Raw genomic sequence first — 15511 nt, 5'->3', positions numbered from 1 at the left:
TCCCAGCACTTTTATGTCCAGCACACATTTGCCCCTTACATTACTATCTTTTACTTCTGTACAGTGTGCTTCGGTCTCCCGCTCCTGGCCCACCCCCACTACACGCCTCTTGTTCTTCCCGGCTCTCCCCCAGTATAGGTCTCCCGTTTCTCCTGGCTTTCGCCCCACTGCTACACAAGCACGCTGTATGCGGAAGGGACACTGATATGTGTGTATAATACTGTATCTTTTTATAATTAATTGCCTATACACACAGTAAACAAAGTTGATTGTTTTTACTAAATTATTTTGGTTGTTATTAATATATTTAATAAAATGTATATTTTTTCTATACTTTTGTTGTGCTCCTTGATATGCCAGTAAAGTCCAACTTTTTTTTTTTTTCTAGTTGTAATTTTCATATTTTTGGATGTGGAATTGATTTGCTTCCATTGTATACCAAGACTAAACTTTGTAGTCCAGTTCAGGCAAAGTATAATATGGGTGCTTATACTATATGACTTTTTAGTGTACCTGTAGTAATTACACATTTTGAACTATAAGCTAAAGCAAAAAAGGCAAGCACCTAGAAGATCCCAAACTTACCACAAGCTGCCATTGACACCCCATTGAAAGCACTTAAAGCTGAACCTCAGGTATACTCTTTATTGCATACTAACATTGGTCCAGCTTTGACCAATGTAAGTATGCATACAGTGCATCCGGAAAGTATTCACAGCGCTTCACTTTTTCCACATTTTGTTATGTTACAGCCTTATTCCAAAATGGAATAAATTCATTATGTTCCTCAAAATTATACAAACAATACCCCATAATGACAAAGCGAAAGAAGTTTGTTTGAAATCTTTGCAAATTTATTAAAAATAAAAAGCGAAAAAAAATCACATGTACTTATATAAGTATTCACAGCCTTTGTTCAATACTTTGTTAAAGCACATTTGGAACCAATTACAGCATCAAGTCTTTTTGAGTATGATGCTACAAGCTTGGCACACCTATTTTTGGGCAGTTTCTCCCATTCTTCTTTGCATAACCTCTCAAGCTCCATCAGGTTGGATGGGGGAGTGTCGGTGCACAGCCATCTTCAGATCTCTCCAGAGATGTTCAATCGGGTTCAAGTCTGGGCTCTGGCTGGTCACTCAAGGACATTCACAGAGTTGTCCCGTAGCCACTCCTTTGTTATCTTGGCTGTGTGCTTAGGGCCATTGTCCTGTTGGAAGATGAACCTTCACACCAGTCTGAGGTCCAGAGCACTCTGGTGCAGGTTTTCATCAAGGATGTCTCTGTACATTTCTGCATTCATCTTTCCCTCAATCCTAACCAGTCTCCCAGTTCCTGCCGCTGAAAAACATCCCCACAGCATGATGCTGCCACCACCATGCTTCACTGTAGGGATGGTAATGGCCAGGTAATGAGCGGTGCCTCGTTTTCTCCAGACATGATGCTTGCCATTCAGGCCAAAGAGTTCAATCTTTGTTTCATCAGACCAGAGAATTTTGTTTCTCATGGTCAGAGTCCTTCAGGTGTTTTATGGCAAACTCCAGGCAGGCTGTCATGTGCCTTTTACTGAGGCGTGGCTTCCGCCTGGCCACTCTACCATACAGACCTTATTTGGTGGAGTGCTGCAGAGATGGTTGTTCTTCTGGAAGGTTCTCCCCTCTCCACAGAGAAATGCTGGAGCTCTGTCAGAGTCACCATTAGGTTCTTGGTCACCTCCCTGACAAAAGCCCTTCTCTCCCTGATTGCTCAGTTTGGCAGGCGGCCTGCTCTAGGAAGAGTCCTGGTGGTTTCAAACTTCTTCCATTTACGGATGATGGAGGCCACTGTGCTTATTGGGACCTTCAATGCTGCAGAAATGTTTCTGTACCCTTCCCCAGATCTGTGCCTCTATGCAATCCTGTCTCAGAGGTCTACAGACAATTCCTTGGACTTCATGGCTTGGTTTGTGCTCTGACATGCACTGTTAACTGTGGGACCTTATAGAGACAGATGTGTGCCTTTCCGAATTATGTCCAATCAACTTTATTTACCACAGGTGGACTCCAATCAAGTTGTAGAAACATCTCAAGGATGATGAGTGGAAACAATGCACCTGAGCTCAATTTTGAGTGTCATGGCAAAGGCTGTAAATACTTATGTATTTTGTTTTTTATTTTTAATAAATTTGCAAAGATTTCAGAAAACGTCTTTTACGTTGTCATTATGTGGTATTTAGTATGTAGAATATGGAGAAAAATAATTAATTTAATCCATTTTGGAATAAGGCTGTAACATGACAAAACGTGGAAAAAGTGAAGCGCTGTGAATACTTTTTGGATGCACTGTATGTCATACGTGAAAACGGAAAATTGTATACTCACCTTTCCGTAATTTTCCTTTCCTGTCGCATCTTCATGGCAGCATACACGTTGGGTTGTGACTCCGCCCCCACAACCTGATAGGACCACATAGCTATAAATTAATGAGTAGACACCCGTCCCAGTATTCTCTGTGTGTATATATATATATATATATATATATATATATATATATATATATATATATATATATACACACATATGTCACCTTAGAAGGGTGGGTGATTGTATGCTGCCATGAAGATGCGACAGGAAAGGAAAATTACGGAAAGGTGAGTATACAATTTTCCGTTTTCCTGTCGCATCATGGCAGCATACACGTTGGGGAGTAACTCGCCAAACTGGGTGGGAATGCAAAGTAAATTTTATTGACAAGAAACAGAGTTGGCCTGTATAACAGCCCTCCTGAATTCACCTGCTGCTAAGCGTGCAGCGTCTACTTTATAATGGGATATGAAGGTGCTTCTAGAAGACCAAGTCGCCGCTCTACAAATAGTTTCCGCTGAGACTTTACAGTAAGCTGCCCATGAAGTAGCCATTGCCCTGGTGGAATGCACTCTTAAGTCTTCTGGGATCTGCAAGGTGCTTAAGGAGTAGGCTTTCTTGATAGTTTTCACGAGCCATGAGGCGATTGTACGGGCAGAAGCTGCCTGGCCCTTCCTGAATCCATGTGGGATGACTAGAAGGTTCTCGCATTTCCTGAATGGCTTGGTTATAGAGAGGTATTGCAGAATGTTGCCCTTGACATCTAGAGGATGAGGAACGCCCTGATCCGTGATTAAAGCCGGGAGGTCAATCTCCTGGTTAAAGTGGAATGAAGAGGAGACTTTTGGGATGAATCTATCTGAAGGTTTCAGGGTTAGTCTGTCTGGGTAAACCATCAGATACGGTTCCTTGATTAGCAAGGCTTGCATTTCTGAGACCCTCTTCGCCGATGTGATGGCAATTAGAAATGATACTTTTAGTGTCAGGTCCCAAAGGGAGATGTCTTCAAGTGGGAAGAATGGCTCTCCGGATAAGACCTCTAGGACGGTTGATAGATCCCATGTCGGGAATGAAGGCTTTCTAGGGGGCCTTAGCTTCAGACAGGATCTTTGAAATTGAACCATCAGAGGATTAAGTGCCCATTTAACTCCTGTCAAAGCGGAGATGGCAGAAACTTGGACCTTTAGGCTGCTGGACCTAAGGCCTTTGTCCAGACCTGACTGGAGGAACTCGAGCACTTGCACTGCTGATGGGGAAGAAGGGTCCCAACCTTGTTCATGGGGAAAGGAAGAGAACTTTCCCCAGATTCTTCCGTAGGTGTTATTTGTGGAGAATTTTCTAGCCTGGAGCAGGGTATCGACTACCTTTTGAGAGCAGCCTTGGTCTAGGAACCTAGACCTTTCAATCTCCAGGCCGTTAGGTGTAATTTCTCCGGATTCGGATGGAGCAACTGGCCTTGGGTTAGTAGATCCGTTGTCACCGGGAGTGGAAGTGGAGCCGCTGTGCTCAGCTGCAGGAGGGTGGTGAACCAAGGCCTCCGTGGCCAGAAGGGAATCACAGCCAGTACTAGGGCCGTTGAATATTTGAGCCTCAGAAGGAACTTGACTATAAGAGGAGTTGGAGGGAAAATGTTGCCTAGGCAAAAGTTCCAGGAGTGCTGGAGACAATCCGTTCCCTCCGCTGAGGGGAAGGGGTTCCTTGACAGAAACCTCTGACATTTCCTGTTTGCTGGCGTTGCTGCGAGGTCTATGTCCGGATGATCCCATGTCTGGCATATGAGGGCAAATGCTTGGGGGCTTAGACACCACTCGTTGTTGGAAACGAATGTTCTGCTGAGAGAATCTGCCAGAAGGTTCTGAACACCCGGAATATAGGCCGCCCTCAGATCCCGCAGGTTCAGTTGGGCCCACCGCATCACCGGACCAACCTCCTGCATCATGGAGATGCTTCTGGTACCCCCCTGCATCATGGAGATGCTTCTGGTACCCCCCTGCCTGTTAATGTAGGCTACAGCCACTCGGTTGTCCATCTGAATGAGAACTTGTTTCCCTCTCAGAAGTGAGCTGAATGCCAAAAGGGCTTGGAAAGCTGCCTTCATCTCTAGAACGTTTGAGACCACATCCTTGGTTTTGAAGTGCCAGCGGCCCTGAGCCGCATAGTGTAGGTAATGTGCCCCCCATCCCTCCAGACTGGTGTCCGAAGTTACCACCTCCTGGTGGGGGATGACTATCTGCTTGCATCTCCTGAAGTTGTAGGGGTGTGTCCACCACTGTAGAGATAGACTGGCTTCCTCCGAGATGTGAATCAATTGGGACATGGACCAGCCGTCCCACTGGCGCAAGAAGGAGGCTTGCAGGGGTCTGGTGTTCCATTGCGCCCATCTGACCATTGGAATGGTTGCTGATAGGGAACCCAGGAGGCTGAGGTATGCTCTGGCTGGAAGGCATGGTGCCGGAATAGCATCCTTTACCTTCTGAATTAGTAGGGACAACTTCTCCCCTCGCAGTTCCACTCTATTTGCTCGGGTGTCTAGTTAGGCCCCCAGGAAGACCATCCTTTGGGTAGGTTGGATGTTGCTCTTTTGCCAGTTTATTATCCATCCCAGATTCATTAGGGTGGAAACTAAGATCTCGCGATGCTGCACAAGTGATTCCTGGCTGCTTGAGAGGAGGAGGATGTCGTCCAGGTAATGGTGGACCCTTAAACCTTTCTCCCTCAAATAAGCTATTGCTGGCAGTAAGACCTTCGTGAACGTTCTGGGGGCTGTTGAGATCCCGAAAGGAAGGCTTCGAAACTGGAAGTGCCCCTGACCCACCGAGAATCGCAGACATTTCTGGAATGCCACGTGGATTGGAATGTGCAGGTAGGCGTCCTGGAGATCTATGGAGAGCATCCAGTCTCCCAGATTTATGGCCTGGAGGATAGACTGCAAGCTTTCCATCCTGAATGACTCCACACTGATGGACTTGTTGAGGTTCTTTAGGTCTAGAACCGGTCGAAAGTCCCCTGACTTCTTCTTGACGAGAAATAGAGGAGAATAGAATCCCCTGCCTCATTGTGCTGGCAGGACCTCTATTATTGCTCGTTTTTGGAGAAGATCCTGAATGTAGTTCAGTAGACACAAACTTTTTTCCCGAGATGGAGGAATACGGGTTGGACAGAATTGATCCCTTGGGGGTCGGTTTTTGAAGGACCACCTGTGGCCGAAACTGACAGTGGCCAGAGTCCAGGTATCCCTTATGGTCTCCGCCCAGACCAGCTTGAAACTGGAGAGTCTTGCTCCCACTACCGCTGGCCGGATGGGCGCACCTTCAAAAAGGCTTCTGGTCGCTGGAAGCAGGGGTCTTAGGTTTCTGGAATTTCATAAACGAGGATTGAGGGTTCTTCCAGCTCCTACGGTACTCCTTCCCCGGTCTGTACGCTTTCGCGTCCCTATACCTCTCTGGGAGGTTTCGCTTAAAGGGAGGAGGTCTCTGCTGCTTGGGCCTCCTGTCCGAGGGGATGAGACCAGACTTGCCACCGTTACCTTGGAGATGGCTGTGTCCAATTTTGTTCCGAAGAGATTTTCTCAGTCGAACGGGATACGGCACCAATTAGACTTGGAGGCTGGGTCCGCCGTCCAGGGTTTCAGCCATAGTGCTCTTCTGGCCGTTACTGAGGCCAGCATAGATTTTGACGCAGGCCTGATGGTATCGACCGAAGCCTCTGCCACGAAGTCACCTGCCAAGCTTAGCTCTTGTAACGCTTTCACTATTTTTTCTTGGTCTGCACCCTCCAATACAAGCTTCTCTGTGCTTGTAGACCATCTCGAGATGGCCCTTCCTACTGCTGCAAGTGCTATTGCAGGCCTGCAGGCACCTCCTGCCGACAGGTAAGCCCGCTTGAGATCCGTGTCGATCTTCCTGTCGAACACATCCCTGAATGTTACCGCGTCTTCTAACGGGAGGGTAACGTGCCTGGCTAGGCGCATTAAGGATGCGTCTACTACCGGAGGAGACACCAGACGGTTCACTTTAGGCTCCTTGAGTGGGTATAGTTTTAGAAGTCTGTTATTCAGACTAGACTTTTTTTTCTGGCCTTTGCCATTCTTCTTTAATTAGGTCCTCCAGTTCGTCTATGAACGGGAAAGCTTCTGGATCCTTTTTAAGATGAGGAAAATACTTCCTTTGCTTCGGTTGAGCTTCCTGGGGTTCCTCCCATCCTATCGCCTCTTTAACCGATTTGACAAACGGTTCTATCAGAGAGAAATCGAATCCCGCCGATACCTCCAGACCATCATTATCAGACAGAGAGTCTTGCTCCCTTGATGTGCTGGCCCGGGCTGGATAGGTAGTGGTGGAGAAATCCACGTCTGGTATCGAGGCCTGGGGGGCTAAGGCCCCAGCGGAATCTCCGGTCTCCGAGGCTCTTTCTCTTGTGGCCTCCTCCAGGCATTTTTGGCAGGCCAATTTATCCGGGAGAGCCGCCGCGCCGCAAATCCAGCATGCGTTCCAGGCAGGTCGAGAATGGTGTGCAGCTGAACGAGGTCTGCGTGAAGACGACCTTCTATGGCGGGATCGACCATGTCTAGAATGCGACCCAGAGCGGCTTCTTCTCGAGCAGCTTCTCCTATAGTAGGAACGGCTCCGTCTGTGTCTGGAGCGACTTCTCCTGTGCGAGGACTCTCTTTGTCTTGAAGCAGACGTTCTTGAGGACCTGGTAGGGCTGACCAATTTAGGCAGCATTAGTAGTGCTCTCTTTTTCGATCTTCACTACTTACCCTTGTCTTCCCCCCCTTACCTATTAGGCTGGCGGTGATCTACTGGGGCAGCGGTCTCCATGGTGAGGAGTGGACTGGAAACCTGCAGGTAAAACAAGAAGAGCTATGCAGAGGGAGCAAGATTCCTAGGCTAATAGCTGAATAAAGGGTAAGCACATACCTTTGTAGGGCGTCTTACAGGGAGAAACGAACTGTCTCAGTGCAGTCATCCAGCAGCAGCAATCACAGCTGATGCTGGGCTTTTAAAATCGCCGCCATCGGTGTCAGACGCTCGCGCATGCGCAGTAGCGCCGCGGGACACTCGGCGCCATCTTGGAAGCTGGTACAGGCATAGGAGCGCCCGAAACGACACACTGCGCATGCGCGAGAACGCCAAGGACGCTCGGCACCCACGGAGGGCAGGATGGAGGACAACAGAGCCCAGCAGACAGGCAGAAACAGCTGGTAAGAAGGGGGAAGGGGGGGGGGGGAGACCGCTGCACACAACTAAGCCTGTTTAAGGCTTATTTCATGAGGCCAAACCGAAGATTCCCTGGCCATTCCTCCAGCAAGCCTGTTTAAGGTTTTATGTGGGCTGCTGCACATGAAGCCTGTTTAAGGCTTATATCGTGGTCAGACAGCAGAGTGAGAAGAGAGAGTGCCCCTGAGACCACCAGAGTGGGGCTCCTTCCATTTAGCTCGTTTAGAGGCTGTACAAGAAGGACTTCCACCCAGGAGAGGCTAGAACCTGGCTGGGGCGAAGCGGTAAGGGGGTGCTGATCCATTGCAGTCCTGACAGGTGAGGAAAAATAAGAGAATACTGGGACGGGTGTCTACTCATTAATTTATAGCTATGTGGTCCTATCAGGTTGTGGGGGCGGAGTCACAACCCAACCTGTATGCTGCCATGATGCGACAGGAAAGGCTACTACAGAGATGGCAGTAATTTTCTGGGCCTTGGCTGAGCTCCTTCCCCTCTGTTCACTGACCACACAATGCCACTTGCTCTGCACTGCTGCCATTCACAGAATTCTATGTACATTTTCTGTGAATACAAAGCATTATCTGATTGGACATGAGTTGGAGACTATGATGTCACTGTCTCTCCTCTCCACCTTGGGCAGAGAATGCCTTTCATGAATTAAAAAAAAATACAAGGCGTTCTGTTAATGGCATCAGTGCTGAGTTGAGCAACCTCCCCCCCCCCATGGTCACTAAGCAGAGTGAAAGCCCCCTGGCATAGGACCTGTCAGATCGCAGTTATCACTATTGTAGTGCCAAATACTACAGCAATTGTCAACTTCCATAGCGGTCTCTCAGGTATGAGACGTGCATCCAAGCTGGACCAATGTAACTATGCAATACATACCTGGAATTCAGAATTAATTATAATGACCAAGGATCAGGTTCTGGCCTGTCCCATTCACACCCCATTTAAACTTGTGTGACTTTCATACGACTTTTGGACATCAAAGTTGCATGACAAAGTAGTACCCCATGTTTTGTCCATGTACAAGAGAATATAGTTTGTATGAATTGGAATAAATCTACATCATCTCCTTTCATAGACATTTCTAAACTTTGAGAGATAGGCAGAGACAGACTTACTTTGCAATGGCCATGAATGCTAAGTCCACGTTTAGTCCACTTTTGGCACTCGTCTCCATGAATGGCACGCTATATTCCTGCAAGACACAACAAAGTCATGGATTAATGGACAGGGTCTACCATGCACAGGGCCACAAGTAGATAACATAGGGGCCCCATACATCCTATCTGAAATGGGCACCTGTCTCCTCAAACACTGCAGAGCACTTCACATGAATACAAGCGTGTAAGCACTCTGCCCGGTACTTAGACCTACAGGCTGCTAGAGGCTCAGGTAACACGAATCACAAGGAGAAAAGTTGGCACTTGAAATGGCATCCAACAATGGTTATCATTTATTGCAAAAGCATGTATAACAGCTGTAAAACGGCCAATGCGTTTTGTACGGATGAAGCGCTTTGGATGTTTTACAGCTGTTATACATGTTTTTGCAAAAAATGATAGCCATTGTTGGATGCCATTCTGAGTGCCAACTTCTCCTCTTGTGACTGCAGAGGACTGTTGCTAGCAGAGGCTGCAAGCTACCCCAGCTGCCTCTGTGCACACAGCATATTCTGGACCCAGAGCCCCGGAAAAAGATAAAAAAAAATTTAAAAAGGTGAATTTCCTCTCCAGCATTCTGCGAGTACTGAAGCAGGGCCGATCCTAGGGTCACAGACGCCTGGGTGCAAAAATATTTCTGGTGCCCCCACATGGGCGTGGTCATCTTACTAACTCCTCCCCTTTCCAAATGTTTCTATGGCTACGACTCAAACACAGAGATGTTCCCCTAAGAAGTCTTCATTACCCTGGGATCCTCCCATGATCTTTTAACAATAAAGAAAATACAGGAAGAGAGTACACTAATGGGACCTGGAGGGGAGTCTCTCTGATGCACACAGAGAGGGCTTCTGTTAGAAAGAGCCCCCATACTGCAGACATAGTACAGGAGATGATCAGAGACTGCAGACATAATACAGGAGATGATCAGAGACTGCAGACATAATACAGGAGATGATCAGAGACTGCAGACATAGTACAGGAGATGGTCAGAGACTGCAGACATACGGGAGATGATCAGAGACTGCAGACATAATACAGGAGATGATCAGAGACTGCAGACATAATACAGGAGATGATCAGAGACTGCAGACATAATACAGGAGATGATCAGAGACTGCAGACATAGTACAGAAGATGGTCAGAGACTGCAGACATACTACAGGAGATGATCAGAGACTGCAGACATAATACAGGAGATGATCAGAGACTGCAGACATAATACAGGAGATGATCAGAGACCGCAGACATAATACAGGAGATGATCAGAGACCGCAGACATAATACAGGAGATGATCAGAGACCGCAGACATAATACAGGAGATGATCAGAGACCGCAGACATAATACAGGAGATGATCAGAGACCGCAGACATAATACAGGAGATGATCAGAGACCGCAGACATAATACAGGAGATGATCAGAGACCGCAGACATAGTACAGGAGATGATCAGAGACCGCAGACATAGTACAGGAGATGATCAGAGACCGCAGACATAGTACAGGAGATGATCAGAGACCGCAGACATAGTACAGGAGATGATCAGAGACCGCAGACATAGTACAGGAGATGATCAGAGACCGCAGACATGGTACAGGAGATGATCAGAGACCGCAGACATGGTACAGGAGATGATCAGAGACCGCAGACATGGTACAGGAGATGGTCAGAGACTGCAGACATGGTACAAGAGATGATCAGAGACTGCAGACACACTACAGGAGATGGTTAGAGACTGCCACTCACTAGTACAGCAGTGCGAGGAGGAGAGGGAGGGGGGTCTAAGAGCTACCTCCCAACTACCAACTACCTACCTCCCAACTTTTAATGTTGAGAATGAGGGACATTCTGGGGAGAGAGTGACCTGCGGCACGCGCAGCTTATATCAAAGTCCCCATCAGAGTCTCTCCTTACATCAGGGTTCCCATCAGAGCCCCCCACAGCAGGGGTCCTCCCACAGCAGGTGTCCCTCCATCAGAGCCCTCCCCCACAGCAGGTGTCCCCCATCAGAGCCCCCCACAGCAGGTGTCCCCCATCAGAGCCCCCCACAGCAGGTGTCCCCCATCAGAGCCCCCCACAGCAGGTGTCCCCCATCAGAGCCCCCCACAGCAGGTGTCCCCCATCAGAGCCCCCCACAGCAGGTGTCCCTCCATCAGAGCCCCCCCACAGCAGGTGTCCCTCCATCAGAGCCCCCCCACAGCAGGTGTCCCTCCATCAGAGCCCCCCCACAGCAGGTGTCCCTCCATCAGAGCCCCCCCACAGCAGGTGTCCCTCCATCAGAGCCCCCCACAGCAGGTGTCCCCCCATCAGAGCCCCCTCACAGCAGGTGTCCCTCCATCAGAGCCCCCTCACCCACAGCAGGTGTCCCCCATCAGAGCCCCCCACAGCAGGTGTCCCCCCATCAGAGCCCCCTCACAGCAGGTGTCCCTCCATCAGAGCCCCCTCACCCACAGCAGGTGTCCCCCATCAGAGCCCCCCACAGCAGGTGTCCCTCCATCAGAGCCCCCCCCCCCACAGCAGGTGTCCCCCATCAGAATCCCCGCACAGCAGGTGTCCCCATTCAGTACCTATCTAATAGATCCCTGCTCGGGCACGCTGGTAGCAGAAGCACATTGCGGGGGCGGGACATATGTGATTACTAGGAGGGCGGCACTTGGAGAGCATTTCTGGGCGTGCACATGCACTCGATGATTGGCAGCAGCTCCAGCCAACCCAGAAGCCTCTCATCACACCGCCTATAGGAGTTGAGCCAACACACGCAGAGGGGGCGGGGCAGACAGGAGACTCCACGCGCACCGGACAGAGAGATTAGTGGAGCCTAGTACCGGAACGTGTTCCGGTACTAGGCTCGGACCACTGCGGTACCCAGCACGGACTCCGGGAACAGCGGGAGCGGTATGCGCTCTTGTCAGTTGCCGGTGGGTCCACCTCCGTCTCTGGACACAGACGAGGAGGAGGGAGGGGAGCACTCTGGAGCTTCGGCGCCCCCACCTCTGCGGCGCCAGGTGCGGAGCACCCTGTGCACCCGCCTAGGATCGGCCCTGTACTGAAGAGTGTGCTGCCTTCTGTTGTTCCTAGGAAATTCTTTATCCATAATACTCCATTATGGGGTGATTATGCTGTGAATTATCACTGCTGCCTCCGACTGCTAGTCCCAGGAGTTTTGGAGTAAGATTTGGTGATGTCACCACTGTGCTGCTCACTGTTTTCCTTACTAAAGGCTCTGACATGAGGAAACAAATCCCTCCCTCTACTAAGATGGCCGCCTCCACATAGGGTGCCCACGTGTCCCAGATTGCCCGGGACTGTCCCGCAATGGACATGTCAGTCCTGGGTCCCGGGCACCTTCATTCCGGGACAATACAGTGTCCCGGAATGAAATACTGGGCACAGCCAGTCTAGTCACCCTGTTAACTACATTTGCGTAACTGGTTGCTAGGGCCGGCCCTGCCTGGCGTCTAGTAACCCGGACGTCACAGACAGTGAGCGTGGCTGCCCTGCTGTCTCCACCCACCTCGGCAGTTGGCACCTCCTCCTTCTCCAGCACCTGGCGGCATGCAGCAGGGAGTCAGGACAGTGTCTCCCGAGTCCCTGACCAGCCCACCTACTGTGTGTCAGCCTACCCGACTGCTTCTACTGCTCGGGTGTCAGGCGGTGGGTCTGGTTACCAGCGATGACAGTGCGAGGAAGCAGTAGTGGTAACGGCTGTTAGGCTGACCCCAGAGGAGCAGGAAGTATCTAGACTCCAGTCCCGGAACTCTTCCTCCCTACACTTCACCGCAAAGACCGAGAGCAAGTGACACCGACAAGGAGCTGCAGTCACAGGTACAGACAACATGGGGCTGTGGCAGGGAGAGCGCAAGCAGGACTGGAATAGGGTGGCCGTGAGGTCGGCGGTGTGCTCTGCTCCTAACATTGACATGGCATGATTAATGGCCATCGCTCCGCTGGGCTCTCTGAAAGGGGCACTCTGGAGGTACTAACTATCTTGGTGCCTCTGGAGTGTCCCCTTACATCCTCCAGGGTGTCCCATTAAAACCTCCATGGTGCCTCCAGAGTGCCCCTTTACTTTTTACATAGTGCCCCTTTACTTTTTTCCAGAGTGCCCACTGACATCTTTGAACAGTAGTACTAAGGGGGCACTGTGGAGGAAGATGTAAGGGGGCACTCTGAAGGTACTAAAAAGGCGCTCTGGAGGGGAATGTAAGGGGCACTCCAGAGGATGTAAGGAGGCACTAAGAGGGCACTCTGGAGGATGTAAGGAGGCTATGACTAAGTTAGTACTGCCAGAGTGCCCCCTTACATACTCCAGAGTGCCCCCTTACATCCACCAGAGTGCCCCCTTACATCCACCAGAGTGCCCCCTTACATCCACCAGAGTGCCCCCTTACATACTCCAGAGTGCCCCCTTACATCTACCAGAGTGCCCCCTTACATCCTCCAGAGAGCCCCTTTACAACCCTCGGAGTGCCCCTTAGTACAGTCTAAGGGGGCACCCTGGAGGAGGATGTAAGGGGGGGGATAGACCTGCTGTACTCCCTGCGGTAGTCCCTCTGAAAAGTGATTCTAGGGCCCACTTGTGATCTTGCACACAGGCCCACTGTCTGCATAATACGCCACTGCCCCTGCCCCAAAAAAAGTATCAAAAGTCATCTTTTGGGGGGGGGGGGGGGGGGGGGTGTCCCTGAATGGAAGTTTGGAAATGTGGTCACCCTACCTCCACACAGTGCAGGACAAGACACGGTAAGTTCTCTTTGTGTAACCTCTAACTACAGAAAGTTGAAAATTACACAGGGGTTTCTTTCCTTGCTACTGGCAGCTAAATGGGATGGTAAGGATTGAAGGAACTGTATTTCAGGTCTCTACAGAACAGGTACAGTATGCACATGAGGACAAATTGAAGTCACAAAATCAACATTTCGCCATTTTTTAGAAGGTTGTTGGCAACGATGGTCTCTTTTTTTTCCCTCAGGATGTTACCTTTAAAGTGGAACTCCAGCCATGTAAAGGGCATGTGTCAATGCTTCATTCTTTAGCCCAGGGGTCTCCAAACTTTCTAAACAAAGGGCCACTTTACTGGCCGCCAGACTTTAGGGGGGCCGGACTGTGCAATTGGAAAATGTCCCAGGCACAGTGGGAATAAACAATGCCCCGTCTTTGGTGTCAATGAGAGGATATGTGCTCCATCGTTGGTGTAAAAAGAATAATGCCACATCATTGGTGTCAGTGAGAGGAATTGTGCCCCATCGTTGGTGTCATTGGTAGAAATTGTGCCCCATCGTTGGTGTCGTTGGGAGGAACTCTGCCCCATTGTGTCAATAGGGAAATTATGCCCTAAAGTTGGTGTCAGAGGATGAAATATTGCCCCAAGGGCCAGATAAAAGCAAGCAAAGGGCCGAATCTGGCCCTTGGGCCACAGTTTGGAGACCACTGCTTTAGCCCCTTCATTACGGAGGCTAAAACAAATCTTTACGCATGCAACATAATTTTGCAACTTTGACATGTGTTAGTAAAACTGTATATATCACTGCAACTACTTAGTGTATCCAGGCGGACTATACATTGTTTTTTAAGGACACATTGGTCTTTCATTCGGTGGTGAATGCTAATGGATATCTCCTGATTTTTTTTTTATCAAAGAAAAACTGGCTCAAAACAGTAAAAAAACAAAAATCTTGCCATGCCATGAAGGTCCTTGTTCAGTCACTTCCTGTTACAGGGTGTCAATTGTCTCCCATCCCTACCACTGCATTAATTACTATGTGACTGGGCGGTCCTCAATGTGATACAGCACCTCATCCCAAAAATCTAATGATAAAGTCAGAGGAGGGGAATGTAGGGATTATGACGGTGCCAGGAAAAACACAGTATATTTTTTAAAATAAGTAATTTTTATTAAGACATATCATGTATATAAAAAATATAAACAGAAAGATTACAAAATCAAGGTGTGCATAAATGCTAAAAACATATCTGTAGTGAACTTCACAGGGCTTGGCCTCATGGGTGTGACGGCCAATGCGAAGGGTAGGTATTTTAATTATCCGACATGTTTCGCCAGTGTTGGCTTCTTCAGGTATAGGTTGTTAATACCTAGAACGCTACAATAATTCTGTGAAAATGACATAACAATCAGTAGATGTAATCGAATAAATGATACAATAGAAAAAATATCATTTAAATATATATATATATATATATATATATGTTTGCGAGCTGACAGTATAGACTGACCTCCACCACCACCCAAAGGGCACCAAGAGAAAGTCCCCACACAGCATCGGGCAGCCCAGAGGTCCCCATCCCGAAACAATCACCCAACCAGACATTCTATAGATGGAAATGAGATACCTGCAAGTCACCAGGGAGGGCCCCCACACACCTCCAGCACTAAACCTCCAGCCAAGATCACAATGGGTAGCTGCAGGGGGCAGTAAAAAGGACCTGGCCAAGTATGTATCTAAAGAGGTATAAATTATTTAGAATAAGATCATTTATCATAATGTCATATTTTTCTAAAGAAGTCATATAAGTTCCAATAGTTGGTGGAGAAAATTCATTGTATGGGACTAAAGAGTCTCCAATTAATGTACTTACAAAATAGTGCTCTTTAAAGTGAATGGCAGGACACCGATAAGTCCTTCAGCTTAGAGAGAAACTTTAAACAACAATAGGAGACGTATCTCTATGATTTGCATAAACAGGAGAAGAGTTTATGTGCCACTTGTAAGATTATCTGGGGGGGAGAAGGTATAATCACAAAATGCACTTTAGTTGATCCA

The 15511-nt window shown here is 48.7% G+C and overlaps 1 protein-coding gene across 2 annotated transcripts in view; it reads right to left on the bottom strand.

The window, feature by feature from the left end:
- Positions 1 to 15511, bottom strand: part of RAB26 (RAB26, member RAS oncogene family) — a 417846-nt gene that overhangs the window by 2806 nt on the left and 399529 nt on the right. For both annotated transcript variants that reach the window (XM_073636482.1, XM_073636483.1), the window contains one exon: positions 8689 to 8765. In XM_073636482.1, the coding sequence (XP_073492583.1) occupies positions 8689 to 8765 (77 nt within the window). The remainder of the gene's footprint in view (positions 1 to 8688; positions 8766 to 15511) is intronic.

The sequence above is a fragment of the Aquarana catesbeiana genome, linkage group LG06, assembly GCF_042186555.1.
Source record: "Aquarana catesbeiana isolate 2022-GZ linkage group LG06, ASM4218655v1, whole genome shotgun sequence".
In the NCBI taxonomy this organism is placed as follows: domain Eukaryota; kingdom Metazoa; phylum Chordata; class Amphibia; order Anura; family Ranidae; genus Aquarana; species Aquarana catesbeiana.
This window is presented reverse-complemented; position numbering and strand designations above follow the sequence as displayed.